This window comes from Eublepharis macularius, chromosome 14, assembly GCF_028583425.1.
Source record: "Eublepharis macularius isolate TG4126 chromosome 14, MPM_Emac_v1.0, whole genome shotgun sequence".
NCBI classification, from domain to species: Eukaryota; Metazoa; Chordata; class Lepidosauria; order Squamata; family Eublepharidae; genus Eublepharis; species Eublepharis macularius.
This window is the reverse complement of record NC_072803.1, coordinates 31,778,925-31,806,815: the sequence shown is the minus strand read 5'-3', so window position 1 is coordinate 31,806,815 and position 27,891 is coordinate 31,778,925. Positions and strand designations below refer to the sequence as shown.

General features: G+C 46.7%; 1 protein-coding gene across 1 annotated transcript in view; it reads left to right on the top strand.

Annotated features, from left to right (window-relative positions):
* PIWIL2 (piwi like RNA-mediated gene silencing 2) overlaps window positions 1-27,687 on the top strand; it is an 82,618-nt gene extending 54,931 nt beyond the window's left edge. The window contains exons 14-21 of the mRNA XM_054997851.1: window positions 10,876-11,064; window positions 13,733-13,834; window positions 17,383-17,502; window positions 19,148-19,236; window positions 19,767-19,872; window positions 23,601-23,854; window positions 26,610-26,717; window positions 27,531-27,687. Of these exons, the coding sequence (XP_054853826.1) occupies window positions 10,876-11,064; window positions 13,733-13,834; window positions 17,383-17,502; window positions 19,148-19,236; window positions 19,767-19,872; window positions 23,601-23,854; window positions 26,610-26,717; window positions 27,531-27,687 (1,125 nt within the window). The remainder of the gene's footprint in view (window positions 1-10,875; window positions 11,065-13,732; window positions 13,835-17,382; window positions 17,503-19,147; window positions 19,237-19,766; window positions 19,873-23,600; window positions 23,855-26,609; window positions 26,718-27,530) is intronic.
* The last annotated feature ends 204 nt before the right edge of the window (window positions 27,688-27,891 follow it).

Here is a 27,891-nt window from a genome sequence, read left to right as displayed (position 1 = left end):
TTTCCACAACCTCAGACACAATTAGGGATCCGTTTCCCCTTGGTGGGGGATCCCCCACTCTCACCTATCACCCCGAAGGGGGAAAGTCAGTGAATGAGCCTTCAAGGTACGCTCCAGGGGCTGCTGCCGTGATGTCACTGATGTCATCTGGCTGCCCTGAGAGTATGCCTGTGCTTTGCAGTGGGCTGATTTGGGCCCTACAGGCCAAAGCAGGATCCCTTGTGGCCCAAATCTGCCTGCTGTGAATTGTGCGTGCTCCCCAGCCTTGTGTGATGATCACATCACCTCCTAGAACAGACATCATCATGCCAGAGCATTGCCATTAAATGATCATGCGTGTGTGAACAGACCCTAAGTATCCTGTAGGCTTCAGTGATGGTATAGTAATGTTTTCACTCACATTATAGAGAGAGAGAGAGACAGAGAAGGGGGGGAGGCACTGAAGCTAGATTATTTCTTCTATTTTACTGTCCCCTTCCAAAGCCAGGGTGGCATTGGCACAATGCCCCCCTCCCCCCGGCCAGAGCCTTAGTACCAGTATGCATTGACAGGCCCATGCATCATAGTCCTTTTTGAGACCCAGCCAAGTTGTGCCTTTTGGAGAAAAATGTTCAAGTTGCTGGTGGGGGTATGAACAATTTTTAGATATCCACTGTAGTGCAATGGCTAGAGAGTTGGTCTAGAATCTGGCAGACTCTGATTCTGTGCCTTGTAGGCTTGATGGATGTTCTTGGCTCAGCCTAAGTAAACAATTGTGTTGTGTTTTCCAGAGGCAGTCTACGTGATTTTGGGGCCCTGGACAAATGTTCTGGACGGGGCCCCAGAACCAGTGCCGCCCCACCACTGGCTCCTTGCCAAGGCCAAGCAATTTGGTCACCTAGGCCCCAGATAGAGTGGGCAGGAGTGCGTTGTTTCCTTCCTCCCCCCCCTCCACCCCCTCCAACAACTAAGAAGGCCATCGGTGGAGTCACTCCAATGTGAGGCATGGAGCAGCTGTCTATTGTTAGCCTGGTTGTGATGAGGGTGAAACAAATCAAGGGAGAACAGCAATGTGTAAACCACTCTAGGTTCCCATGGGGGAGAAAACCGGGGCATAAGATAAACCTTTAATTTGGTGGGGAGGGGGTATATACATTTTATGTGTATGTGTCTGTATGTTTTATGCATTCAAATCACTTGTGGTGTACTTTAGAATTATATTGAGCTCCACAGTATCCCAAAAACCTTGTCCATGTATTGCAAACCGAAGTCAATCTACCACATCTAGGGTATTCTTCTTTTCCCTACTGCCTTCAATTTTTCTTAGCATTATTGTCTTTTCTAGTGAACCTTGTCTTCTCATGATGTGACATAAGCACTATCATCAATTGATATCTTCAAGGGAGAAAGCAGGCCTGATTTGGTCTGGATGCCACTTACATGTCTTTTTCGGAGTCCATGGTACATGTAAATTGAAACTTTCTTCCCACTTCACAGTGTGAATGCTTTTTCCTCCTATGAGCTTTGTCTAAATTTTACTGTACTGATACTGCTCATTTGGCCAAAAGGCCTGCCCTTGATCAATGCCACATTAAATACTTCATAATAAAAAAATGTTTTTAGAACCATTTAAAAGTGTCCTTAAGTGCCATACGCTGATTTAAAAAAACATAAGCTAAATGTTTGGGAACACAACCAGATATGTGAATGACTGAAATGCAGCCCAATCCCACTGCTACTTAAAATCCATTTTTGATGGAGGTCTGGATTGTCTTACATTGGTGTCATTGGGCTTGGAATCAGGAACCTGGAAGCGTTCCATGGGGGCTACAACTTTCATGCCAAGGCTAAGAGGGTGGGAACGGGATCTCTCTGGGGTGGCAAACTCTGGCCTTGGAAGTTACTGGCAATTTGGGGGTGGGACTTGTGGAAAGGAAAATCTGAGTAGGGATCTCCCCCAGAATCCATGGTCCGCATTTGCCCTCTAAAGAGATTGCCCTTGGAAGCAGCCAGTTTCTCTGTAGGGAACTACTCTCTCTAACCTGAACTCAAGCCCAACCAGGAGTTTGGCAGCCCTAGGAAAATTTCAGAAAAAGATGGCAAAGGAGGGCCAGCAACCGATAGAGGCATGGAAGCCCACACCAGGACAGTAGCAGGGGCCTACTTGGGCACAAGGGACAACCAGTGCTCTCATCCCCCATAGTCCACTCCTTACAGCCCCACACAAACCCAGTTCCCCCACCCCAGCTGCCACACACAGACCCAAATCCTCCACTCAGCCCCTCTCAGAACCAAAACCACCCTCAGCTGCCCCACACCCAGTACCCCAGGAACAGGCTGGCCAGCCTGCCCCATTGTTCCCTATGCTGGGAACCAACCTCCCATCAAAGAAGGGAACACAGACACACAATCATTAAGTTTAAAAAACCTTTATTTTCTCATTTTCAAATTACAAGTGGTCAACAAATCACAACATATTACACTTATTGTCCCTCATAGCACAACACAACACAATTAACTACACATCAGAGAATCTTAAACACAATTTTTCTTTTGAAATGGACAAACAGTAAAGTTTTGAACATTACAGCAGGTTACATAGTGAGCGGGCACAACAGGGCATGGAAACAGAAGATGATCATAACTACCAGCCTAATACAACTCTCCCTCCATAACATGACTAAATGGGTGGGGGAACCACTGCAACAGGGTCCAGCAGAACCTATGTCATTTCCTGTGGCTGTGCTTTCAGTTCAGACACACAAAGCTGAACTGGGCACTTCCAAGGCACTGGACAATGGTATTTCTGGAGCAGTTCTGCAGAGGTCTCCCCCCACCCCCACACCAGCCTCAGAATTTACCTGGGAACATCTGTGAGAGATCATCATTGGCCGGTGCCCATCCACCACTCTACCCGCATCCCCCAACCATGCAAACCCAACATTAACATCAAATTTTTTTTTTTTTAAACATGAACATTCAATCAACTTTTAAAAAACATAATCACAACATTTTTTTTTGGTTTTTTTTCCTTTTTTTTACATGAACAGAACATCAACTTTTAAAAAACATAATCACAACATTTTTTTGGGTTTTTTTTTTTTCATGAACATTCAATCAACTTTTAAAAAACATAATCACAACATTTTTTTTTGGTTTTTTTTCCTTTTTTTTACATGAACGGAACATCAACTTTCAAAAAACAGTACAACAATTCTTCTACAATTTTTTTTTACAAGGAGTTCATCTGATAAAAACACCTAAGCAATCCCTATCTAACCTGTTTCTCCCTCCAGTAGCAATCCATGTTTCTGGGGCATTATTTCTCATAATAAATTTGGTCCCACAGGGTATGTCTCAGTGATGGGAGATGTTTTGAATACCCTGGGGGGGGGGCTTTCAAATTGCTGGGTGTTTTCCCTTTGCCACTGGTTCCTAACCACCCTCCCTCTACTGGCCGGTTTTAACTGTATATACAGGGTTTTATACAGGGGAGAGCGCGATTCCAAAGGATTGGACTCATAGAGGATGCAGGCCACAAGTTGGGCTCACCTCAGTCACTCTGGAAGTCCAGTCCTGAGAAATCGAAGAGGCGAGAGTTGACCTTCAGGAAGGTCAACTGCTCGACTCTCCATGGGAGAAGGCGAGTGCGATGTGGGCCGACAATGTCGCCCGCATGTGAAAAGACGCGCTCGCTCTCCACGCTCGTCGGAGGGCATGAGAGCAGCCGCTGCGCCTCGAGGGAGAGGTCCGGCCAGACCGACTCCTTCCTGGCCCAGTAGCTGAGCGGATCGGTGGAGAGCGACTCGCAGGGCTCCGCGAGGTAGTCCCTGACCATCGCCTCCGCCGGATCCTCTCTCACGGTCCTCACGACCCCAGAGGGGACGAGGGCCCACCGGAGCATCTCCATCTCCATCGGCACTCTGGTGGTGGCCTCGGGGGGGGCCTGCGCAGAGGGGGCGTCAGAGGGACCCGCACGGCAGGGCCCCTCTTGCGTCCCCCCTGTCGACAGGCGTCCCCTCTTGGCCTGCCTGCGCCTCACCCAAGAGCAGAGCCCGTCTCTGGCTTGGGTGAGGTTCCCGTCCCGCTCGGCGAAAGTGCCCTTTATGCGCGGGTCACACATGGTCGCCAACATGTATGACTCTTCCTTAGTGAGAGGAGTTAGCCTGGCAGCTATGCCCTGCTGCAGCCTTCTCACTAATGCGCGCACCGCTGGAACAAGGTCAGCACGGGGCGCGACCCGGTCTGCAAGGGTGGCCAGATTCCTCTGGAGCGTGTGCACCAGGGGAATGACCAGACCGAGGGTCGCCGTGTCTGACGAGACCGCCACAGTGAAGTCCTTGAAGGGCTTCAGGACCTCCACTGTCTGGGTGATGGTGAGCCAATCCTCCCGGTTGAACTCACCCACCTGACTCGCACCGCGGTGCTCGGAGAGCCACGCGTGGAGTGCGGCCTGCTGCTCCACCAAGCGCTCAAGCATGGCGCAGGTGGAGTTCCAGCGAGTGCTGACGTCAGTGATCAGAGCGTGCTCTGGCACACCTGTCCTGACCTGTGTCTGGCGCAGTTCGTGCGTGGCCTTCACGCTGCGCGAGAAGTGACCCGTGAGCCTCCGACATTTCTGGACAAGTAACTGGAGTTCACGGGTCCGGGTATCCACGGGTTCCTTCGAGGAGCCCAACCCCAGCGCATCTCTCACCACTAGGTGAAGCTTGTGAGCGGCACAGTAGACGCTCTCTCGGCTCACTAGATGCGCCGCTGCCCTCATGTTCTTGCCACCGTCCGTCACCATGCATCCCACGGTGGCGGGTCCCTGGCCTATCCACTCGTCCAACTGTCTCCTTAAGGTGGCAGCGATGTTCTCCGCCGTGTGGGACACGTCGAGCACCTCGGCGTGAAGCAAGGCCTTGCAGTAGCCGGCCTGGCGGTCTCGCATCCTTCCCTGTCTAGCTGTGCTAGGCACCTCCCCCCGGCCCCCACCCAGAACCGACTCGGGTTCCCACCAGTGAGCAGTAAGCGAGAGGTACGCTTGCTGCACACTTGGGCAGGTCCAGATGTCCGATGTGAAGTGCACAGTTCTCCCGGCAACCCGGGACAGCTGTGCCTTCACATGATCCCTGGCAGCCCTGTAAAACGAGGGCACCACCGATCTGCTCAACGACGTGCGAGCAGGGACGGCGTACCAGGGAAAGCAATCTTGGAGCAGCCCTGAGAAGCCGAAGTCTTCAACTACGGAATACGGTTGCCCATCCACTGCTATCATGTTGACGATGTGGCGCGTGATGCGCCTGCTCGCCCTCCGGATCCCCTCTCTGGGCACACTAGCGCCCTGCATACCAAGCATCTCCGGGAGAGAGGCTTGGCGTCCCTTTCCTGCAGGTACCCTTGGGGGGAGAGCACCAGAGGAGCCTGCCTCCTTCTGGCTAGCTGGCGGCCGTGCGGCGCCACTCGAACCCTCCTCCCGAAGAAGCACCGCCTGGTGGTGCCTCTTCATATGGTACCTCATCCCAGACGTGGAGAGATGCCACACATCTTTGCCACGGCTGACGCGCTGCCTACAATGCAGGCACAGGGCTGCTCGGGGATCCTCCGTTGCCTGGAAGTGCTTCCAGATTTCGGAGGAAAAGGGCATCCCACGCTTCCCAGGAGAAGCGCTTTCGGGACCACCCTGCGGCACCTCCTGTGAGGTGCTCTGGCCGGACACACCGTGTCCCACTCTCGGCCGGGCAGGTGGGGATGGACGAGGCTGAAGGGGCAGAGATGTGGGCTCTTCCACCACAGTCTCTGCCTCTTCCTCCCGCGTCCTCTCCTCCTGCACAGCCGCGAGAGGCCTGCTGCTGGCCTCAGAGGAAACTGGGGTGGACCGCCCCAGGGGGGGTCTCACGGGCAGTTCCTCCAACATCCTCTGGGTTCCTGGGGTGAGCGGGAGCGCAGGGAAAGTCATGTGCTCCGCGCCCATCCCAGGAGACACCACATGCTGCCCCTCCTCCAGCAGCTGGCTCGCAACCACTGGAGGAGGAGGAGCCTCAGCAGCAGGCCCCTGCCCAGTGCCAGCCCCTGCCTCACGCACCCGGGTTGGGGGTGGCCCTCCAGCAGCTGCCTCAGGAAAGAGAGTCTTGCGAACCCTCTTCCTGTCACCAGAAGCCAGGCTGGTGAACGGCAGCAGCGCAGGGGAGGGCCTCCTCCGCTCAGATGGAGGGGCTGCCGCAGCAGTCCCCCTCCCCCTCCCCTCCTCCCCTCTAGATTTCTCCCTAGCCTTTCCCCCGGGGCCCCTCTCTGCTTTCCTCTCCGACATACTTTCCCCTCCCAAATTCAACCCTAACTAATCAGAAAAGATTTAGAAAACAAAGGTCAACTTTGTTTTCAAGACCTAACTAACCTGCTCTAAATCTGTGCTTCTAGTGGCTCTGTGACTTGGAGATGAACAATCAAGTGCCTTTTTAAGCAACCCTATTTATGTCAGGGAACCTGAGCCTGCCAATCAGCTGAATTCCTCTGGAATTGAGCTGGCCCTAAACCCCAATAACAGGTGACAAAGCCTTAAACACTCACACACTAGTATGCCCGGGCCGGCCTGGCACCACCACGGGTGCCAGAGATGGGCGGTGGAACCCTAGTTATGGGGGCACTAATGGGAAGCCTATTGACAGCTATTACAAATTTTTATATATATATATATATATATGGAATTCAAACCTAACACTCACTCACTAATGCTTTCCCTGCTGAGTCCCTATTTAGTTTTTTAAAAAAAACTAGGCTCGGTTTCCCTAATAATTATGTTGAGGGCAATTATCCACTGATCACCTACCAACTGGCCTACCTACCTAAGAGACACTATTTAGCGGGACCGATGTATCTGTGGTATGTCGGTGTGGGGTGTGGATGTGGTGTTTTGAAGATGAGCCTCCCCCCTCCCAAGCTAGCAAGAACCCACCCCCAAGGCCACCCAAATGTGAACCCGGACTCGCTCACAGTAACACCAGTCCTGCAGTCCAGCGATGTTCAGGCGGTCTTGCAGCTGGTCCTCCTCTCCTCCACGATGCTGTCAAGAAAATTGGAAATGTTAGCAGAGTCAACACCACACGCCGCACACGCAACCCCAAAATTCAAGGCCCCGTTGCACAAGCCAAGTCAGCCCCCCCCCCTTAAAGGCTAGGGCCAACCAGCAGCAAAACAAAACACATCCACCCAGCAGAGCTTCTGGCCTGTGCAGGCCAGAAGCTGGCACACTCATTTTTTAGTCCTGTGAAACAGCAGTTCATGCCCACCCCACACTCAAACTTGAAAAATGAAACATGAAAGAAAGCAGGCACTGCGATCAATGCTGGCCCCCCTAACCCCCAAACAATATCCTCTTGCCCAACCAGAAAATGCCCCCCCCCCCCGGCCCAAGCCATAAAGACAGAGCCAAAGCATATGCTCGCAGGTAGGCACAGCAGCAGACATAAGCTCAAAAACCAAATTTAACAACAACCCTACCAGTCCACCAGTGCAGATGTCCAGCAATGTTGATCCTCCACGCAGAGATCTGCAGGCCGATGTCCACCAAGTGCAGTCCAGTCCAGAAGAGGTCCACCAACGATAAACAACCTGAATGTGAAGCAAAACAGTGAGTGCCAGGCCAGCAAACGGGAAGGGTTACCAAAGCCGGAGCAGCAGGCCTGTGTGTGGGCCGAAGGCTGGCACAGTTGATCAGGACGGAGCCTGTTGGGAATCCTTGCAAGCAGGGGACCAGACACAGAAAAGCAAGCCACACCATTCCAGATTGTGAAGCACAACTGTGAGTGCCAGGCCAGCAACCAAAAAGGGTTACCTTGGCCAAAACAGCATACCTGTGTGTGGCCCACAGGCTGGCACAGTTGATCAGGACGGAGCCTGTTGGGAATCCTTGCAAGCAGGGGACCAGACACAGAAAAGCAAGCCACACCATTCCAGATTGTGAAGCACAACTGTGAGTGCCAGGCCAGCAACCAAAAAGGGTTACCTTGGCCAAAGCAGCATACCTGTGTGTGGCCCACAGGCTGGCACAGTTGATCAGGACGGAGCCTGTTGGGAATCCTTGCAAGCAGGGGACCAGACACAGAAAGGCAAGCCACACCATTCCAGATTGTGAAGCACAACTGTGAGAGCCAGCCAGAAGAAAGGCTTCTGGCCTGTGTAGGCCCAAAGCTGGCACAATCTTTTTTTAATCTTAAAACAGTGGATCAAGCTTAAAGAAGGCAAGCACAACAACCAATGCTGAACCCCCCCCCCCCACCATCAAACATTGTCTGCCCAACCTGTCCCCCAGGCCATACCTGTGTGTGGCCCACAGGCTGGCACAGTTGATCAGGACGGAGCCTGTTGGGAATCCTTGCAAGCAGGGGACCAGACACAGAAAGGCAAGCCACACCATTCCAGATCGTGAAGCACAACTGTGAGAGCCAGCCAGAAGAAAGGCTTCTGGCCTGTGTAGGCCCAAAGCTGGCACACTCTTGTTTTAATCTTAAAACAGTGGATCGAGCTTAAAGAAGGCAAGCACAACAACCAATGCTGAACCCCCCCCCCCCCACCATCAAACATTGTCTGCCCAACCTGTCCCCCAGGCCATACCTGTGTGTGGCCCACAGGCTGGCACAGTTGATCAGGACGGAGCCTGTTGGGAATCCTTGCAAGCAGGGGACCAGACACAGAAAAGCAAGCCACACCATTCCAGATTGTGAAGCACAACTGTGAGAGCCAGCCAGAAGAAAGGCTTCTGGCCTGTGTAGGCCCAAAGCTGGCACACTCTTGTTTTAATCTTAAAACAGTGGATCAAGCTTAAAGAAGGCAAGCACAACAACCAATGCTGAACCCCCCCCCCCACCATCAAACATTGTCTGCCCAACCTGTCCCCCAGGCCATACCTGTGTGTGGCCCACAGGCTGGCACAGTTGATCAGGACGGAGCCTGTTGGGAATCCTTGCAAGCAGGGGACCAGACACAGAAAAGCAAGCCACACCATTCCAGATTGTGAAGCACAACTGTGAGAGCCAGCCAGAAGAAAGGCTTCTGGCCTGTGTAGGCCCAAAGCTGGCACACTCTTGTTTTAATCTTAAAACAGTGGATCAAGCTTAAAGAAGGCAAGCACAACAACCAATGCTGAACCCCCCCCCCCCCCACCATCAAACATTGTCTGCCCAACCTGTCCCCCAGGCCATACCTGTGTGTGGCCCACAGGCTGGCACAGTTGATCAGGACGGAGCCTGTTGGGAATCCTTGCAAGCAGGGGACCAGACACAGAAAAGCAAGCCACACCATTCCAGATTGTGAAGCACAACTGTGAGAGCCAGCCAGAAGAAAGGCTTCTGGCCTGTGTAGGCCCAAAGCTGGCACACTCTTGTTTTAATCTTAAAACAGTGGATCAAGCTTAAAGAAGGCAAGCACAACAACCAATGCTGAACCCCCCCCCCCCCCCACCATCAAACATTGTCTGCCCAACCTGTCCCCCAGGCCATACCTGTGTGTGGCCCACAGGCTGGCACAGTTGATCAGGACGGAGCCTGTTGGGAATCCTTGCAAGCAGGGGACCAGACACAGAAAAGCAAGCCACACCATTCCAGATTGTGGAGCACAACTGTGAGAGCCAGCCAGAAGAAAGGCTTCTGGCCTGTGTAGGCCCAAAGCTGGCACACTCTTGTTTTAATCTTAAAACAGTGGATCAAGCTTAAAGAAGGCAAGCACAACAACCAATGCTGAAACCCCCACCCCACCATCAAACATTGTCTGCCCAACCTGTCCCCCAGGCCATGCCAAGAATAAACTGCAACACCTTTTTGCAGAGGCAGGCCACAGCAGCACATTGCCCAGCATCAAAAAAATTTACAAAAATTTTAAAAAGGCCTACCAGGTGTCCTCTCAGGATGTCCAGCACAGTTGATCCTCCAGGCAGATGTCCTCCAGGCTCCAGGTGCAGTCTCTCTTCTTCTCCTCTCTCGGTCACAGCTCAGCAGCAGCAGCAACAGAAGTGTTCCAGACAGTCTTGCTCCAAATTTAAATCCCCTGCTGCAGCCTCAGCCAAAGATTTAAATCTATTGGCTGGCATGAGAATGCAGCAGTGGGATTGGTGACTCCTAAAGTCCCCAGTCCCCTGCCTTTCCCCACCCACACTCCAAGAGCCACCCTCCTCCTGCTCCCCCTCCCCTACCTGTTAGTTTTGGCGGGAATCTCTGCTGCTTTGCAAATGCAAAGTGCAATGCAATGCTTGCACCTTGCATTTGCAAGGCAAAGCAGGATTCCCTATCCTCCTTTGCAAGAGGGGTGGGGGGTGACAGAAGGAGTGAGTGATTCACTCCTTCTCCCCCCCTCCCCTCTGCTAAGAGCCTGCAGGAAGCCTTTGCTTCCAGCAGGATTTTGCTAGCCGCTTGCTAAGGCAAACGGCTAGCAAAATCAAAATGGCGATTCTCGAATGCCGAAAGAATGCCGAAAGAATCCCGAAACGTTTCGGGTTTTTCTTTCGGCAATCCCGAAACGTTTCGGCATTCCCCGAAACGTTTCGGGATTCTTGAAGAATGCCGAAACACTTTTGTTTCGGCATTCTTTCGGCATTCTGAATGCCGAAACGCACATCCCTAGTGTAGACTAAATGGCAGGAGTTGACTCTGTTGCAGGTGAACAGTTCTTTCATTTTTGACACAGACAGAATTTTTTAAAAGAGCACAATTAGAAATTTCCTATGCTTTCACATTATATCCACTTGCTTGTCTCTTGACCTTGGGAATGCACACTTTACTCCTTCAGTAGTTAGATGTGACAGGTTTTGAAAGTGACTAGTTAAGTTTCGCAATTAGTTGAGAGATGAAAGGGAATGGCACTGTATTTATGATTGCACCTATTATTTAACAAATATGCTGATTTTTCTCCCTGCTCTTCTCTTAGGTCCCAATTCATTTCTGGGCATTGTTTTATCCAAAGCGAGCATTTGATCAAGCACGTGATCTGGTTAGCATGCTGCAGAAGGTCTCTGGCCCTCTTGGTATTCAGTTAACTACACCTGCTTGGAGAGAATTGAAGGATGACCGAATAGAGTCTTATGCCAAGGCCATCAAATCAGTACTAAATACAGAGGTATGTGAGCTAGCAAGGTTTTGAATCCTGAAGTTTCTTCATTACTGCCTAAATTGGAATATAAAACTAAATCCATATAAGTGCGATTAGCATAACAAATGGTGGCCTTGCAAGTACTTGTAGGGGGCGTCTCATTTTCCCCTCCCTCACTATATCCTCTTTCCCTTCTCTGCCCCCCCCCCCAGTTTCTCCCCCTTTTCCTGCTTCCTGCTCTCCTTCCCACTCACCTTTATCTGCCTCCTTCTTCAGGTAGTGTCTCTCAATCTCCAGGCAAGAGCAAAATGGAGACCGATCTGAGGCAAGTGTCCTAATTTTGATTCCTTGCAGCAGTTTTAAAAAAGGCACTCTCCTTCCAGAGAATCCCATTGGCCAGAGAAGGGAGACCTCTTGCAAGGATTGGCCACTCACCTCCCCCTTCTGCCTCTGCCTCACTCCCCCCTCCCATCTGGTTAAAAAAGGCAGGAAACGGGGTTTCTTTGCTGTTCCTTAGCAAAGAAACCACCCAGCCGCAATTTCCAAAGTTTACCAAATTTTACCAAATAATCAGTAAAATTCAATATTTTATAACAAATTCTGAACCAGAATCACACAGCCCTAATTTCATCCATATGCAAAGGCTCAGTAAGTAGCTGTTGCTGAGTCATATCTAAATATGGAAGATCAAGGTGAGAGAAAAATATTTCCAAGTCTTCTTCTGATGGTTCTTTCCCCTTACTATACAATTCAGAGTAAAACTTTTAAAACTGCAAATTTATTTCAGTTGAGGTAGTAGACATTACGTTCTCCTCATCCTTGATCAGAGGAATATAATTCTTGTTCTTTCGCTGCCTTAAATGATGGGCCAATAATCTGCCAGCTTGCTCTCTTTGTTCCCAATATGACTGGCACAAGCACATCAGAGCATGCTCTGCTTTCTTTGTATATATAATAAAGGTAAAAGTAGTCCCCTGTGCAAGCACCGAGTCATTACTGACCCATGGGGGGACGGCAAATCATAACGTTTTCTTGGCAGACTTTTTATGGGGTGGTTTGCCATTGCCTTCCCCCCCGTGGCGCAGAGTGGTAAGCTACAGTACTGCAGCCCAAGCTCTGCTCGTGACCTGAGTTCAATCTTGGCGGAAGCCGGGTTCAGGTAGCCGGCTCAAGGTTGACTCAGCCTTCCATCCTTCCGAGGTCGGTAAAATGAGTACTCAGTTTCCTGGGGGTAAAGTGTAGATGACTGGGGAAGGCAATGGCAAACCACCCTGTAAAAAGTCTGCCAAGAAAATGTCATGATGCAATGTTCCCCATGTCAACTAATATTTAACCTTTCGTTTCTTCCCTTTCTCTAAGCTGCTTCTTGTCAGATGCATATGCAATAATCCTTCCTCCGATAAATGCTTTACAAGTTTTCCATTCAATAGGCCAAGTATCCACAATTCCTTGGTTAATATTAAAATACTGTGCACATTCAGCTATCATCTGTTTTAAAAGTTTTGTCGTTGAGCAAAGAGATGTTAAGATACCATAAACTTGGTGGTCTAACCCAGTCATGAAGCTGGAGAACTAATGAAATAGGGACATTATAAGGAAGTCCTGAATTTGTAGCCTAAATCCTGGTAAGATGACTGAACCTTGGTTCAGAAGTTGTATGTGTTGGTGGGATTTTGGCCTGCTTCAGAATGTGCTGGCTAAGCTAATTGAAGACACCTGTAGCAGTCTCTGTTCCCTAGATATTTGGCCTTGAGAGACTGTCTCACAGAGCCACTATCTGTACTCCCCACTTTCCCATACAACTGATTGGCTCTTGAGTGGTAAGTGATGGATTGAGGCCTGAAAAGATGGCTCCTCAGCTCACCCTTTCCCCTATTCCTATTCCTCCTATTTCATGCTCTCCTGTATACCATCATGTAAGAGAGAAGCTGGGAGCTCCATGTTGCTCTTCGCGTCAACATGCTTTGTGTAGCCTGGCATGGGAGAGGGCACACATACAAACAAACAGGGGGAGACAAACTGCCAAGAATACCAACCAGAGGTGTTTAGTTAGTAAGTTTTGTAAGTTAGGTAGCTTTTCGCTAGCAGCAGTATAGGTATATTTGTTTTGAATCTCTTGCCTGTGTTTTGAGTGCTTCATGCTTTGCAAACACTCCTTAAGTCAATAAACTGAAGTTTTATTTAAGCTTGTGTCTGGATTCATAGCTTGTACATGGGTATACCCAGTGTGAACCCAGAGACTGAAAAGTCTCACAAACAAACGAACAGGTACTTTTCTACTGCTTGATTGCTGCAAGTGGCTGTTATCAGTGCCCAGAACCTGGAAGTTGAGGTTCCTGATTCATTCAGGCATGATTAGAAATAACAATTATATCTATATTACATGCTTTAATCTGTGGCATCAACATGAAGATCTAACTGAAGACAGTTATGATGTAAAGAAGAACTAAAGGTATAGTCTCTGTCCTTCGGGTGTAACATACACCAAAGATTTATCAAACCTAGTTCAACCAGTGTGATGATGAGCTCATGGCTCTAAAGGAACATTTCATTACGTCCTCTACACAATGCCAGCTCTGCAGTTTCCCAGGGTGATGGTGTTCAGTGTGTGAATATTTGATTTGTAGTGGGAATATCATGATTGTAAATTTAACCAGTCACTTGTTCTTTCTTCCCAAACTCCTCTTTTTTGAAGGGTACAGTTCAGTTGGTAGTTTGTATCATCAGTGGGACCAGAGATGACTTGTATGGGGTGATTAAAAAGCTGTGCTGTGTGCAGTCTCCAGTCCCTTCTCAGGTGAGAGACATAGTTGCCTTCACAGTTCTTGGGCTGAGGATGCTTCAGAAGCCTGTGTGTTTTCTCAGAGGCTTTTATGGCTATCAAATGTGTGTTCAATAGGCATTCAGACCCAAGGATCCTGCCTATGTGCTAAACACAAGGGTAGGGACAATTCCAAGACCCATGCCATGCCTGCAGCGTGATCAGCCTGAAATACAATTCCTGTGCAGGCTATAGTAACTTTTTCTAAGAATGTCCTGTGCATCTGGTTTCATGCTGTACTGCTTATTCAGAAGCAGGAAGTTTTCTGTGCTAATTAGTACAAAACTGAATTTAAAAAAGATAACCAGTTGAGGCTGCAAAACATCAGGTGGTGTAAGGATATGTGTGGGAGGCTTCCTGTAATGCTGTGTTCAAATATTTTTGTATTCTTAAAAGTTGTTGCGGATTCAGCAAACTCCTAAAAGTGGAAGGGGGCAAAGAAATCCTAGTAATATTAGTATGACTTAAAAGATGCTTTGATCATCTCTGCAATCAAACAGCAAGCTCTTCTTCCTAGTTGCCATTTGCCCCAGCAACCCAAATGTGACATGCCCAAATGAATACACAGACAGAATTAAACTAGTTGTTTATTTATATTCATATATTAATTATTTAAATGGCTGATCTTTGTCATTGTTTATTTGAACATAAGATTACTATGTTAAGGGCAGGCTACGCTAGGCAACCTCCTTGGGTGCCAACTAGGCAAGTCTACTCTGGCTCCAAATTCAGATGGCGGTTTTGCCAGCCTTGTTTACCCCAGCCTGTACAGCCAATCTGTGCCAAGAGATGCCCAGTGTCATCTACCTTCCCTGACAGGCCGCAAGGCCACCTGCCAGGTTAGAGAGATGATGTTCAGCACCAAGGGCGCTCCTTCACAGCACCACCCATCTGCACAGCCTGTGATGGCCTGTTCTGGACATGTCTCCCATCACTGTGATGCCTCCAGGTGTTTGTCAGTCAACCCTACCTATCCTGAGCAGCCCAACCTATTCCTGCCACATAAAGGGGTTAGCCTAGCTTAACAACCCTTATCCCACCTGCTGACTACTAAATCGTGCCGTCCCTCACAAAGACCAGCCAGGTATAGGTTGTACCCTTACTTGGAAAGGATACCCCATCACCCCTATATATGTGCGGCCTATCAGCCACCCTCCATAGCCAAGATCTCCTTGCTGATTTGGCATTCCGCTGGGCTTTCTCGATGCCTGCAGGTTTGGCTGCTCCTCTCCAGACCCTTCTCTGCAGGGATTCTATCTAAACCAGCAACTGCCCAGAGCTAAAGTCTGTGATCCTCCTCAAATCCCTTAAAATCCAAATTAAAACACGACAACATTTGTCTGCACCAAGTCATTTCCCCCTAAATGTATGACCAGAACTTCAGGATGACTGTCCTCCCTCAGAACCTGATGGAGAGAGGGCAGGAGCTGGCCCCACAACAACCTGCACTTGTCACACCAACTGATGCTTGCAAGGGAAGGAAGGCACAACTGAGTCCCCCCCAGCACTGGCTTTGCCCAAAAGACAATCAAGTGGCTCAAATCGAGGACCCTGGCAGAGGTCTGAGATATGCATGATTCTGCAAGACAGTAAATCAAAGGATTATCGAAGCTCAGGATATCTCGCTAGGCTCCAAGGCCCCGATTATCAAATGTAACTTCTAAAGACTCCAGATCACCAATGGCCAATCTGCTGAATAACTTGGCCAGGTAGGCCAATGCTTGCTGCCATTGAAGCAGCCCCAATCCAAAAGGAATGGGTCATGCTGTCATGCTGAAATAAGTAGTTTTGGGAGCCACCCCTGGAACCCATGTACTTGCCCAGTGCCCTCACAGAGCAAAGCTGGGCATCTCCTGTAGCCTTAAGTACCACCTTATGCCCTTTGCCCACCTGGCCAATCTTGGACTGCTGAATGCACAGCCTCACCTTCTCCGGTGCAAGCATTTCATTGGAGAACATATCCCACCATGACACATCCCAGAAAGCAAGCAAAGTCATCACCCTGAATAGCAACTTCTCATGGCTGTTGACACATTGTATTCCATACCCTCACTGGAGCAGCCTCAGAAGATTGGGTGTAAATGGTCTTCTACTGTCAGGAGACTTCAGCGGCTCTCTGGACCATCCCTCCAGCAGTCTATGCATTCTATGCACCCTGGTGTCAAAGGAGGTAGCTGGGGAGATTAGATTAAATCACCACTTATCCTTTCCAAAAGGGGGCTCAGCCAACAATGGGATTCGGGAGGAGCTTTGCTCCATCCAGTATACATTATTTGACTCAGCAGTCAGCACGGTACAGTCCCAGGGATGGTGCATGGTTGGGCAAGTGTGATATCAAGTCAGCCTTCAGGCTGTTGCCTGTGCACCCTGCTGATTTCAAGCTGTTAGGTTTTAGTTTTGAGAGTCAGTACTATTTTGACAAGGCCCTGCCCATGAGTTCCATCTCCTGCTCGCTTTTTGAGACATTTAGTACCATGTTAGAGTGGGTTTTTAGGAATAGGGCAGTCTCCTGTGCTGTGACTCATTATTTAGACAATTTTTGTTTGCTAGCCCCAGTAACTCTAGAGAGTGTTCATGGCTTATGGCAGTTTTTGAAGAGGTTGCAGCAGAGTTGGGTGTTCCTTTAGCACTGAAGGCCCAGCTAGATGTCTAGTATATTTGGGAATAAAGATAGATATTGTAGCTGAGGCCTGCAGGCTCGTCGGTGATAAATTGGAGAAGAGTGCATTGCTCTTACAGCAGTTGTGTACCAGTAGGAAGACCACTTTGAGGTACATGCAGTCCTTGTTAGGACAGCTGAACTTTGTTTGCAAGGTGGTGGCACCAGGAAGGATCTTTCTATGGCGTTTGGTGGATGCCACTAAAAGTGCCAGCGAACCACATTGTAGGATTAGGGTTACTGGCCACATGAAGGCTAACACCGCCATACGGCTTCAATTCTTGCAAGATTTCAATGGGGTTTCCTTTTGGAGGCAAAGGTGTTTATTGGGACATGACTTCCAGGTCCATTCAGACACAGCCAGGGGGCATGGCTTTGGGGTGTACTTTCAAGGACACTGGTATGCCCAACATTGGCCACAAGACTGGGAGTCTGAGGGCAATTTGAGTGATACGACTTTTCTAGAATTTTTTTCAGGTTGCAGTGTGCATTTGGGGAGACCAGCTTAGGAACACAGTAGTCCTGTTTTGGTGTGATGCTGCTGCAGTGGTGCATGTGGTGAATAGCCATAGGATCAGAACAAAACCTCTTCCTGAGACCATTATGAGCTGCTGCTAAATGGACTAGACAGTACTGGGCTGGATGAAAAAATGGTCTGACTTGGCACAAAGCTTAATACGTTCTTATAATGCTTTGTGTCATTGAGACTTTTGGAAGAATACGTTAAATACCTTTAAGTGAAGACTAAACTCCCTTGTTTGCATGTAAAAATATAAACACCACTTATTCTTGTCTTACAGGTGTACTAAAATTGGATTAGTATAATAATTTGAATTTAGCTAAAAATATTTGTTTTTCACTGCAGGTAATTAATGTTCGAACCATCACAACCCAGCCCAATAAACTTCGGAGCATAGCACAGAAAATTCTGCTGCAGATCAACTGCAAGCTAGGAGGAGAACTCTGGGGCATAGACATCCCTTTGGTAAGTCATTTAAATTCTAGTCTGGGAGACATTCCCTAAAAGTTGATGCCACCGAACCATGCAAAACAGTCCCCTGACTGTTTCCCCCATGGTATATTTCTCACACAGTGGAGTTCTGTAGACAACACCAGTGACTGTAACACTGAAAATTATCCTCCTTCCCGTTTCATACAAATGGTTTAAAAAGTTGCTGTGTAATAGTGCTTAATAAGGTGAATAAGAATAGCTTGCTGTCCTTAAACATGATGGGGAAAACATTAATCAGTTATGCAATTAGCAGCATTACCTCTTCAGGGATTCTGCAATATGACACAGATGATGCAAAGGATTTACAGCTTAAGAATTTTGACGTATATGATGTAAGCCTTACTCACTCCCCCACTGGAAGGCAGATTTTCCCTCCAAAATGGTCAAGATTGCTTGCTGTGGCAGGGCAGCCTCTGGTAATGTGTCTTGTAGCCCTCGTCGTCTTTAAATGAAATGGCATTAAAGGCTGAGTAAAGTTCAAAAGGAAACAGCATGTTTATTAAATAAGCAGGGTTGGTATATAAGTAGTGAGAGAAAAGCTGAGGTAAATTTTGAATGTAGAACAGAAAACTTCACAAGCATTAGGCACAATAATCTTAAAGCTTAGTTTCAGTAGTTACAGATCTTAAAAATGAGAGGTTGGTAGTTTCAGACTTAGGTTACTTTAATGAGGTCTCTTCATAGATTTCACTTTACAGCTTAGGTATTCTGACTTCAGTACAGCACTCTTTTGCCTTTGCACGAGACCTAGAGTTCTCCTCAGAGTCAACCCAGCCCCTTTTTAGATACTGGGCAGGAATTATTCTTCTCCAAAAGACATAATCCTGATCACAAGGGTTCCCAGGTGATCGCTGGTGGCTGGCAAACTCCTGGGGCTTTGCCTGCTCGCCCACTGATCTGCCAGTGATCAGCAGGAAGTGAGGCCCCCAGAGGTCGGCCACCACCAGCAGGCACCCTAGGAACATGCGTGGAGCACACGCTCCCAGGGGGCAGTACGATGTCACTTCCAGGGGCAATGTTGACGTCATCACACGTGCTGGAACTGTGCGACTACACACTGCCAGCATGAGGTAAGTGCCACGTCCCCTCACCTCCCACCAGCAGGGTAGAGGGTCCTGGCAACCCTACTGATCACTTGGTTAAAGGGGAGTCTCCTTTTACTACCCACTTCCTCTACCAACAACACCCCCCAGTTCTGACTTGTCTGTGTAAATCGCTGCTGGCTTTCACACTTACATACTTTAACTAAAGTCTTTTAGAAACTTAAAGCTGTACCAGTTAGGGCAAACTTTCCTCACACAGAGGATTATTAGTTTGGCCCTCTTTGACAGTCTCTAAACTTCAGTTCCTCCAAAAATTCTGCCAATTACAATTATCTTCTCACTGGCCAATCACAGAGAGGAGGAGCAGCCTCTCAATCATTCTACCTTCAGGCAGCATTTTAACCCTTTCTCTTCCACTTCCTGGGTGCTGCACTTAGGAAACCTTTCATTTAAAAGCCCATTCTGTCACAACATAAATGACATAAATAAATTGTTATGCTTGCTCCTGGTCAAAGTTGAATTATGCTTGAGAGTATTAATTATTCTATTACAAACAGCTTGCTTCTGTTTTCCAGAAACAACTGATGGTGATTGGCATGGATGTGTATCATGACCCTAGCAGGGGGAAGCGCTCTGTGGTTGGCTTTGTGGCGAGCATCAACCAGTAAGTGCATTCTGTTTCAGGGAATAATGATTATTTTGTTCTCTCTCAGTGGAGGAAGAATTTCTGGAAAGTTTTGTGCCTTTCATCTAACTTCAGAGGCAGGGCTAAAAAAAGTCTTATTTAACCCTCTCAGTTTTGTCTTAACTGGTCATAGCTGTGTTAAGTGAGACAAGAGGGCAGTTGGACAAGGAATATTCTTGGTTCTTGTTGGTCCCCTTTGAGATGGAGGAAGGAAACTACAGGGAAGAAGAGTGTGAAAGGGATAGTCTGTCATGAAGATTATTCCTGAATAGTTCCTTCCATGTTTTTCACACCACAAGATCAATCATTTTAGGAAACCAGTATCATCTGAAGGTGGGAATATACGTAGTATCAAATTATTGCTGGAACATCATATTTCCAAAAATTAAGAGTAAATTATATTTTTCTGAAAAACTGCCAACTTTCAGTGCTATGGCTTGAATTGCTTGTGACATACGAGGTTTTGCAGTGGAATTAGCTTCAATAACATTTATCCTTTCTGCCACCAGCACTTTGACGAGGTGGTACTCAAGAGTTATATTCCAGACGCCTCATCAAGAAATCATAGACAGCCTGAAAGTCTGTCTGGTGACTGCCTTGCAGAAGTTCTATGAGGTGAGGAAACATGAAACATTCTTTTGGGACTGGAGCTTACAGTGAGGTGTGTGATGCATCCACTTCCTATCCCATATCGAAGAGGCAAACTAATCTCTTTTCACAGTCACAGTTGCTAAGATGTGGGTCCTGGAAAAGTGCAAAGCCCTCACTAGTTCATTCTTTTCCAATATAATATTATTTCTCTCCTATCCACTTTTCCAATATAATATTATTTCTCTTTTCTATCCACTTTGTTTCCAGTTCCTAATTACATATCCATTGTATATGCTGGAGTGAAATCGGATGTCTTTTCTTTGAAAATTTGTGGGGGCACTGCCTTTAGCCATTCAGTACTCTATTGTTGGTGCATGTGCTCTAACAACAGGTTGCAGGGATTGTCCTGGCAGTTTAATACAGGAACAGTAATTACAGGGCAACTGGGAGGGGTAGGTTATACCGGGAAGGAAAAGAGAAAACTGTTTTCTTTATTGCCCATAATGTATCTCCATGGCTTCCCTTTTCCTTCAGTTACATTGGATTAACTTGTTGGCTTTAACCCCTCTGTTCTCATTTTTTCTAAAGCCCAAATTACCACCCCCACCCCACCCCCACACACTATTTACCTGTTTCAATCTATCCCTCTGATCTGTTTTTCCTCTGTCCTCAGAAAAATGTTTTTGATGCATTCTGTCCATCTAAGAGAATCAATTTAGACTGCACATACCCAAGTGGGAGTCATACTTTCCCACTTAGTTTCCCACTTACATTACTGCAACGTGCTGTATATATGGCTGCCTTTGAAATTGGTCCGGAAAGTTCAGTCAGTTTAAAATACGGCAGCCAGGCTGTTGTCAGATGGCATATGGGGATTGTATCACCCCATGCACTGAAAGATTAGCACTGTCTGTCCATTTGTTTCAGGGTAAAATTCAAAGTGCTGCTTCTCGCCTTTTAAAGCCCTAAATGGTTTAGGGCCAGGGTACTTGAAAAACTGCCTCTTCCAATGTTGTCCAGCCCACCAGTTAAGATCTGCCTCACAAGTCCAGCTCTCCATACCCTTACCTTCAGAAGGAAGGTGGGTAGTGATCAGGCACAGGGCTTTTTCAGTAGTGGCGCCTCGCCAAGGGAATACTGTTTTCCTTGAGGCCTGGCACTTGTGCTGCTGTCTGTCAGGCACCCGGCCAAAATGTTAACAGCTTTTGTTATGTTTGATTTTGTAAGCTGTCTTAGGAAAGTTCCCTGGAAGGGTAGCATGTGTGTATATAGGAAAAAATGTATCAAAATTTTCTATCACAGAAGCAATAAAGAATCTTTTTTGCTATTTCTAAGGACTAGATTTTCTTCAATCCCTCCCCCCAAATAACTTAGAGGGGTATGGTTTGTGTGTATATAATTGTCTCTTCAGTTTTTCACTTCCCTGCAGTTTTCATCACTTTGTCTAATCTTTGGTAATCTCTTCTGTGTTGTTCCAATGGATATAACACAAGACTACTTTTGTCATCTGTGCAGCAGCTTCCTGGCCTCTTGAGCCTAGGAGACCAGTGCATGGTAGAGATTTATGTCCACTGCCTCAAATACACCAGTTGAACAAGGCACAATCAGTTCATTGTGCTTCAGCCACTCTCTGTGATAGAGCCCTCTTTGCCTCTGAGGCAGTGGCAGACAGATTAGGATCAGTGGCTCCAAAGCCATGTGCCACAATCTCTGCATCTCCAACTTCAATGGCCATGCCAGATCCCTTGACACTGAACTTGATAGTCTTGCACTGAAAACAAAAATCCACCCTGTAGGGACTGAGCTTGGAGCCAATAAATAGCACCATCTTGACTGTTGTTATTGAGCCAACACAAACAAAAGCTTGTTGGGAGGTTCCAAGCCATGCATTCACCTGCAGTGGAGGCAACTGTCTCTCAATGGATGCTTCCTGCAGATGCTGAGGTTTCTTCTGGGCTCTTCTGCAATACCTTCTGCTCCAATGCGATGAAGAAAAGCCAAGATGAGTTATTTGCTTTAAGGAAGATGAAGTGGGTAGCAGAAAACACTTTGGAAGATAAAGATACCCTTGAACACCACATTAGGGACTACTGATTTTGGTTATCATCAAGTTATTGTGCCTTTCTCCCCAAACTGCAAGTTGACAGTATGCAATTCAACTGCCATGTACTGCCTAAGTAAGTTGAATCTTCATCTGTCAGTTGACCTGCCTAACCTGCCGCATGTGAGATGTACCAAGTCCCCACGACCATCAGTTCAGCACGCGAAAACAGCATCCTAGCAGACTCAGCTGCAAAGGGAACCGTTGCCCATGAGTAGTACCTGAGCCATCTACCCACAATCATTATTCCTGCATTGAGGTACACTAGAGGTTTGCCAGCCAACACCAAGTGTTTAGAATAGATGCTAGTGATGATTCCACAGAAGACTCCTTTCTGCTCTAGTGATTGGCATGCCAGTTCTGTCTTTCCTCCTGTTTCATACCAGTGTTTGTTGGGCAAATAGGCAGGGCCTACATTTTATTATTCCAAATGGGCCAAGACAGCCTTGGAAGAAGTTAAAAAGCAGAGGCAAGCCAGCAGGAAGCAGGCACCAGTCTCATATCTCCAGGACAGGGCAAAATGTAGGATGGCTAAAAGGCAAGCCTCCCAATTTAAATCCCTGCAGCATTTCCAAAAAGGCACTCTCCTTCCAGAGTTAATCCCCAGGGAAGGAGAACTGCTGCAGGGATTGGACACTCTCTGAGTCCCCCCTCCCTTCCCTGATTCTCACCCCTCCTCCCCTTTCTGCCACTCACTCACCCCCCCCCCCCCCCAAATCAGGTGGAAAAAGGTGGGAACTTGCAGGAAGCACTTTCTTCCTGCAAGTATGCAGGAACAGTCAGCAAGGGAAAGATTGCTGCCACACCACCTGAAGCTTCCCGAAGCGTTCCAAAGCACTTAGGTAAGCTTTGCTTAGGCATTTCCAAATCGCTTCAGCAATGCTGAGGCTGATTCGGAAGTGTCAAATCTTTCTGAATTGGGCCCATTTTGGGTCAAAAACCCAAATCCCACACCCGAAGAGCACATCCCTAATGGACACACAAATCTCTTATTATAAGGCCCTATTTAGGTATCTGACATTACAATGGCAAGCGGGTGAATTCCTCTTCAGGAATCAAGCTACCCTTGAACCCCAATCTACAGATAAGCTTATGACCAAAAAATTATTTCTAATGTTTCACTAATGGGCAGCTTATTTATCTATAGAATTTGAGTGGAACTCAAACACACCCGAACCCAAATTCCCAGATAAATTTGAACAATTCAGTATTTTCAGAAATTCTGTATTTGGTATACCCGTATATATCTAGATTTATCCAGGTATGCCAAATATATACAAACATCGCATACCCCTATTTATAGTCCTTGTTTCTTGCTCCTGTCTTCTCCCCACAATGGTTGAGAGAGCCTTTCTACCTTATGACTTTGTTTAAAATACCATATATGATGATGGAGTTGCATTCTTTCCCGTTTCTAGCTCTGGCAACCACAGTAACTTATCTTTTCATTATCTGTATAAGGCTTGTTGAAGAGAGGGTTTGTTTGGCAAGGCTCTGTTGTAAAACAAGTAACATAAATGATGTGTGTATGTGAGAGATGATCTATTTATAGAACTCACATGGATTGTCTAGAGAAAATGTCAGCCCATGTTATCCAGATTCCCTTACATATCTTACTATATGTTTATCTTGTACACTTGTCCTCTAAAAGGTCAACCACTGCCTCCCTGAGAAGATAGTGGTGTACAGAGATGGAGTTTCAGAGGGTCAGCTGAAAATGATTGAAAGCTATGAAATTCCTCAACTGCAGAAATGCTTTGAAGCTTTTGAGAATTATGATCCTAAAATGGTGGTGTTTGTGGTCCAGAAGAAAATCAGTACAAACATCTACGCAGCAGCCACTGATTACTTCACAACTCCTCCTCCAGGCACAGTGGTGGACCACACAGTCACTTGCCGAGACTGGTGAGAGAGATGTATTTCGTAGAGCTCTTTCTTTGCATAGACTTGCCGGCTGGTCTGCTTTTTCTGTAAGAGTAAACTTGATTACAATTCAGAGAGCTCTCCTCTCTGCCAAAATTTCTGCATCATGATAAATTATTCTGGTTGATATAAACTCACTTTGTTTGTATCCTCCTTTTTATTTTGCTGGTCTTGGTTAGGGGAGTAGTTTGGGAGGATAGGCTGTTTCAGTGGGCTGCAGGTGTATAGAAGTAGTAGGACAAAGCAGAGATCCTAAACTGGTTGCAGGAGAATGTTCAAGGTACAGAAGTATCAGAATCTTCAGTTTTCCTCATAGGAGAAGTGCTCCAACCCCTTAATCAACTTGGTTGCTGTTATGACCTTTACTTTCTTTGGGGTAGATTTTTCTTTTAATCTTTCCCTTAACACCCTCTGGGTAGTTTGCTGCCACCAGGAATATTATATTCCAATATATTTTATTTAAGTTTTCCTTTTGGTAACGTTCCTAAGCGTCAGGCTCCTTCGTGGTTCTATGTGGCCCTGAGGATAGGAATGGGATAAAGCAATGACAGCTACTCTGGGATATAACAAAACAAAATAAACTTTTATTTAGTCAAGAAGCATATCGGTTTCATAAATGTAGTTCTCTGTTCTTAAAGTTACTTCATTTAAACTCATTCATACAGATTTCTTCTAAGGCTTCACACACAGTTAGCCTCTTTCTCTAACTCAATATTTCTCTCACAGAAATGCTTAAAACTCCTCAGGCAGCACACAGCCAGCCTCTCTTTCTCTAACTCCTATTCACAGAAATATTAAACCTGCTCAGGCAGCACACAGCTGGCCTCTCTTTCCCTGACTGAGTGTTCTTTCACAAACATGCTCAGTTCAGGTTCCACACAGGTTATATTCCTCTCATAAATACTTCAATATACTCAGGCAGCACACAGCTAGCCTGCCTTCTTCTGACTGCCACTTTCATATCACTCGCTCTTCCCTCTCTCACCCTCACTCTTCACCTAGCTCAAACCAAGCATTTAAAGACACATGCATCCATTTACTTAAAATCATTACAGTTGCCCTCTTCTATACTTTTTCCCACTCTGTAATATCATTTTTGATATACTGGTGACTGAACTCCACACAATATTTCAAATGAAGCTGCCCCATGGATCTATACAGGGGCATTATATTGGCTGTTTTATTTCCTTTCCTAATCATCCCCACCGTAGAGTTTGCCTTTTTCATTGCTGCAGAGCACTGTAATGATATTTGCATTGCTCTATCTGCTGTGATCCCAAGTTCTCTTTTCCTCTGAATCTCAGCAAGGTTAGACCGTATTACTATATACCTGAAGTCGGGATTTTTTGTTTCAGCAGGCATCACCTTACCCTTACCTGCGCTGAGCTTCATTTGCCAAATTGTTGGCCTCTCACCTAATTTGCAGAGATCCTCCTGGAGCTCTTCAGAGGCAGCCTTGGTTTTTACCATCCTGAATAATTTATTGTCATCTGGAAATCTGGCCAACTACACTGTTCCCCTCTCAATTCCAGATCATTTATGAACGAATTAAATAGCACTTTCCTCAATACTGATCCTTTGGGGGCCCACTTCTTACTTCTGCAACCTTTGCACCAGTCAGGCGAGTCATCATGAGGTCAAAACACCTGTAGCAGAACCCACTCTATATCTTTCTAATAATCAAATCATCCACTACTAAAAGCTCACTTCTTCCAATCCAAGAGCAGTATGAGAGGATATTGGCCCATCATTTGTGGAAGGAGTTGCATCTAAGGGATCATGTCACTTTTCCTCAGCCTGACACCCTCCAACCTCAAGTCTCTCCATCTCCACAACAGCAGAAGAGCTGTTAGCATGGGAGTGGGACTACTAGTGGTCTCTGAAAATCTTGTCCACATACTCCCTTCCCCAGCTTCTCTAGGTTGACAACCCTAGCCTCAAGGGAGCAAACCTGCTCCCTGAGAGCCAAGACTTCCATGCATCAAGCATACACCCACAGTTTCAGTCCAGGGGGCAGATAAATAATACACGTGGCACTTCCTGCAGAACATTGAATAGCCCTCACTCCTCTGTTAGCTTTGTAACTGGTTTGGTTATTTAAAGGTGTTTTAGGGTTTAAATGGGGTGCTTACTCGAATCTGTGCAGATTTTTGTGGTAGGAAGGATATTGTGGTACACTGCTCTCTATTCTGATGTGGAGTTTGCATATCTTTTTTTTAGAAACTCTTAACTAAATAAATAAATAAATAGAAGGGGTCTTCCCTGATTCTCTTCAGCCTCCCTTGCTGAACTCCCAAGTTCAGTTTCCTTGTTAGAAGCCCCATTTGGAAGCACTGGATGCAAACCCCAGGAAACCTGTGTGCCTTCTTAGAGACAGACCTTTGATGAACTCTGCTTTACAGCTGGCCTTTGTACTAAGTCCTTCCTTTATACTGAGAGGTGTCTGTTCAGGCTGCCCATGATGGTCAGTGGGTAAAATTGAGCAGGAAGATGCTGGGTGTACTTTTTCACCCCATCTATGAAATATCGGCGAAGGGAAAGGCAATATCCCCAAACGTTGACAGCTTTATGAAAGGTTGTGGGTACAAGTGTACGCCTGTCCAGCTGCATAGAACGCTCACTTGAAGAACAGAAGGTTGCAGGGAACTTTGATCTTCACAACTCTAAGGAATTAAAGAATCAGTGTACAGCATCCAAACATGATATTTACCGTATTCTCTTTCTTTAAAAAAAATAGGGTTGATTTTTACTTGATTGCTCACCACGCACGACAGGGCTGTGGCATTCCTACTCATTATGTCTGTGTAAAAAATACTGCCAACCTCAGTCCTGATCACATGCAGAGGTGAGTGTTTCATTTTTTATTTGTTTAGAATGTTTTATTATGGTTGTGCATGATCAACTTTAAGCATGGAAAATGAGGAATTCAAATATTTGGAAAGCAGTTTTGTTGGAACCCCTGTGGAACAATTCCAAAGAAGAAACTTGATGGAAATGGAATGAGAAGGCTGGGTTCTAGTTGTAAATATACAGCATGTAGCTTTCTTTACTATTGGAATCCCCACATCTGGTTATATTTTGATGATAGGGGAGCAACTTTTTGATAACCCTCCCTGGGGCCATGATTAGCTTTAGCCCTGAAATAAAGTAGTAGGTCTGTCAGAACTGAGTATCATGAAATACTGAACAACTCCAACATGAAGTTCTCAAAAGAGTAATAGTACATTGATGTCAAATTTATAGCAAAGTTCCACCAAAAGACAGACTTTCTGGTGTGTTCAGCCCTTGATACATTAAAAGAGCCTCTTTCTCTATATGGTTGTCTGGCTTTGGTTTTTTTCCTTATTGCAAATGCGCTAATATTTATCTTGCATTCCCTTTTTTTTTATTTAGTGCTTGCCTTCTGCCCTATTCCCCCCTTTCATTTTGTTTCACTTTTTGCTACTATGCTCAGTATTAGACAACTTTTACCTCTTCCTTGTTTCTTCTTTTTCTCCCCCTCCCTTTTGAGCTTCTTGTCTCTAATGTGTCCTGTTGTTCTCACCTAATGAACACCATGTATGCAGTGTGCTTTATGAGTATGAAATATGACAATGCCTAAAAGTCAAATCACAGTCATTCAAACAAGAATTTTTCTTCTTTTCCTTGTTTTGTATAGGTTGACTTTCAAGCTTTGCCACATGTACTGGAATTGGCCAGGTACTATCAGAGTGCCAGCCCCCTGCAAGTATGCTCACAAATTGGCCTTTCTCTCAGGGCAAGTTCTGCACCATGAGCCAGCTATTGAGCTCTGTGAGAAACTCTTTTTCCTATAGCCTGTCCAGCCAGACTGCAAGGGGTCACACTAACACGTTTCCTCAAGTCAGACATGAGAGGAGACTCCTCTAAGTCATCCTATTCTTACTGTTGATCAGTGGCACACACTCAGCCCTTGGCCATCATCATAAACGTGGAGTATGCAAATCCAAACATGATTTATTTTGAAATAAATGCACAAAGATTCTTGAAACTTCATGACT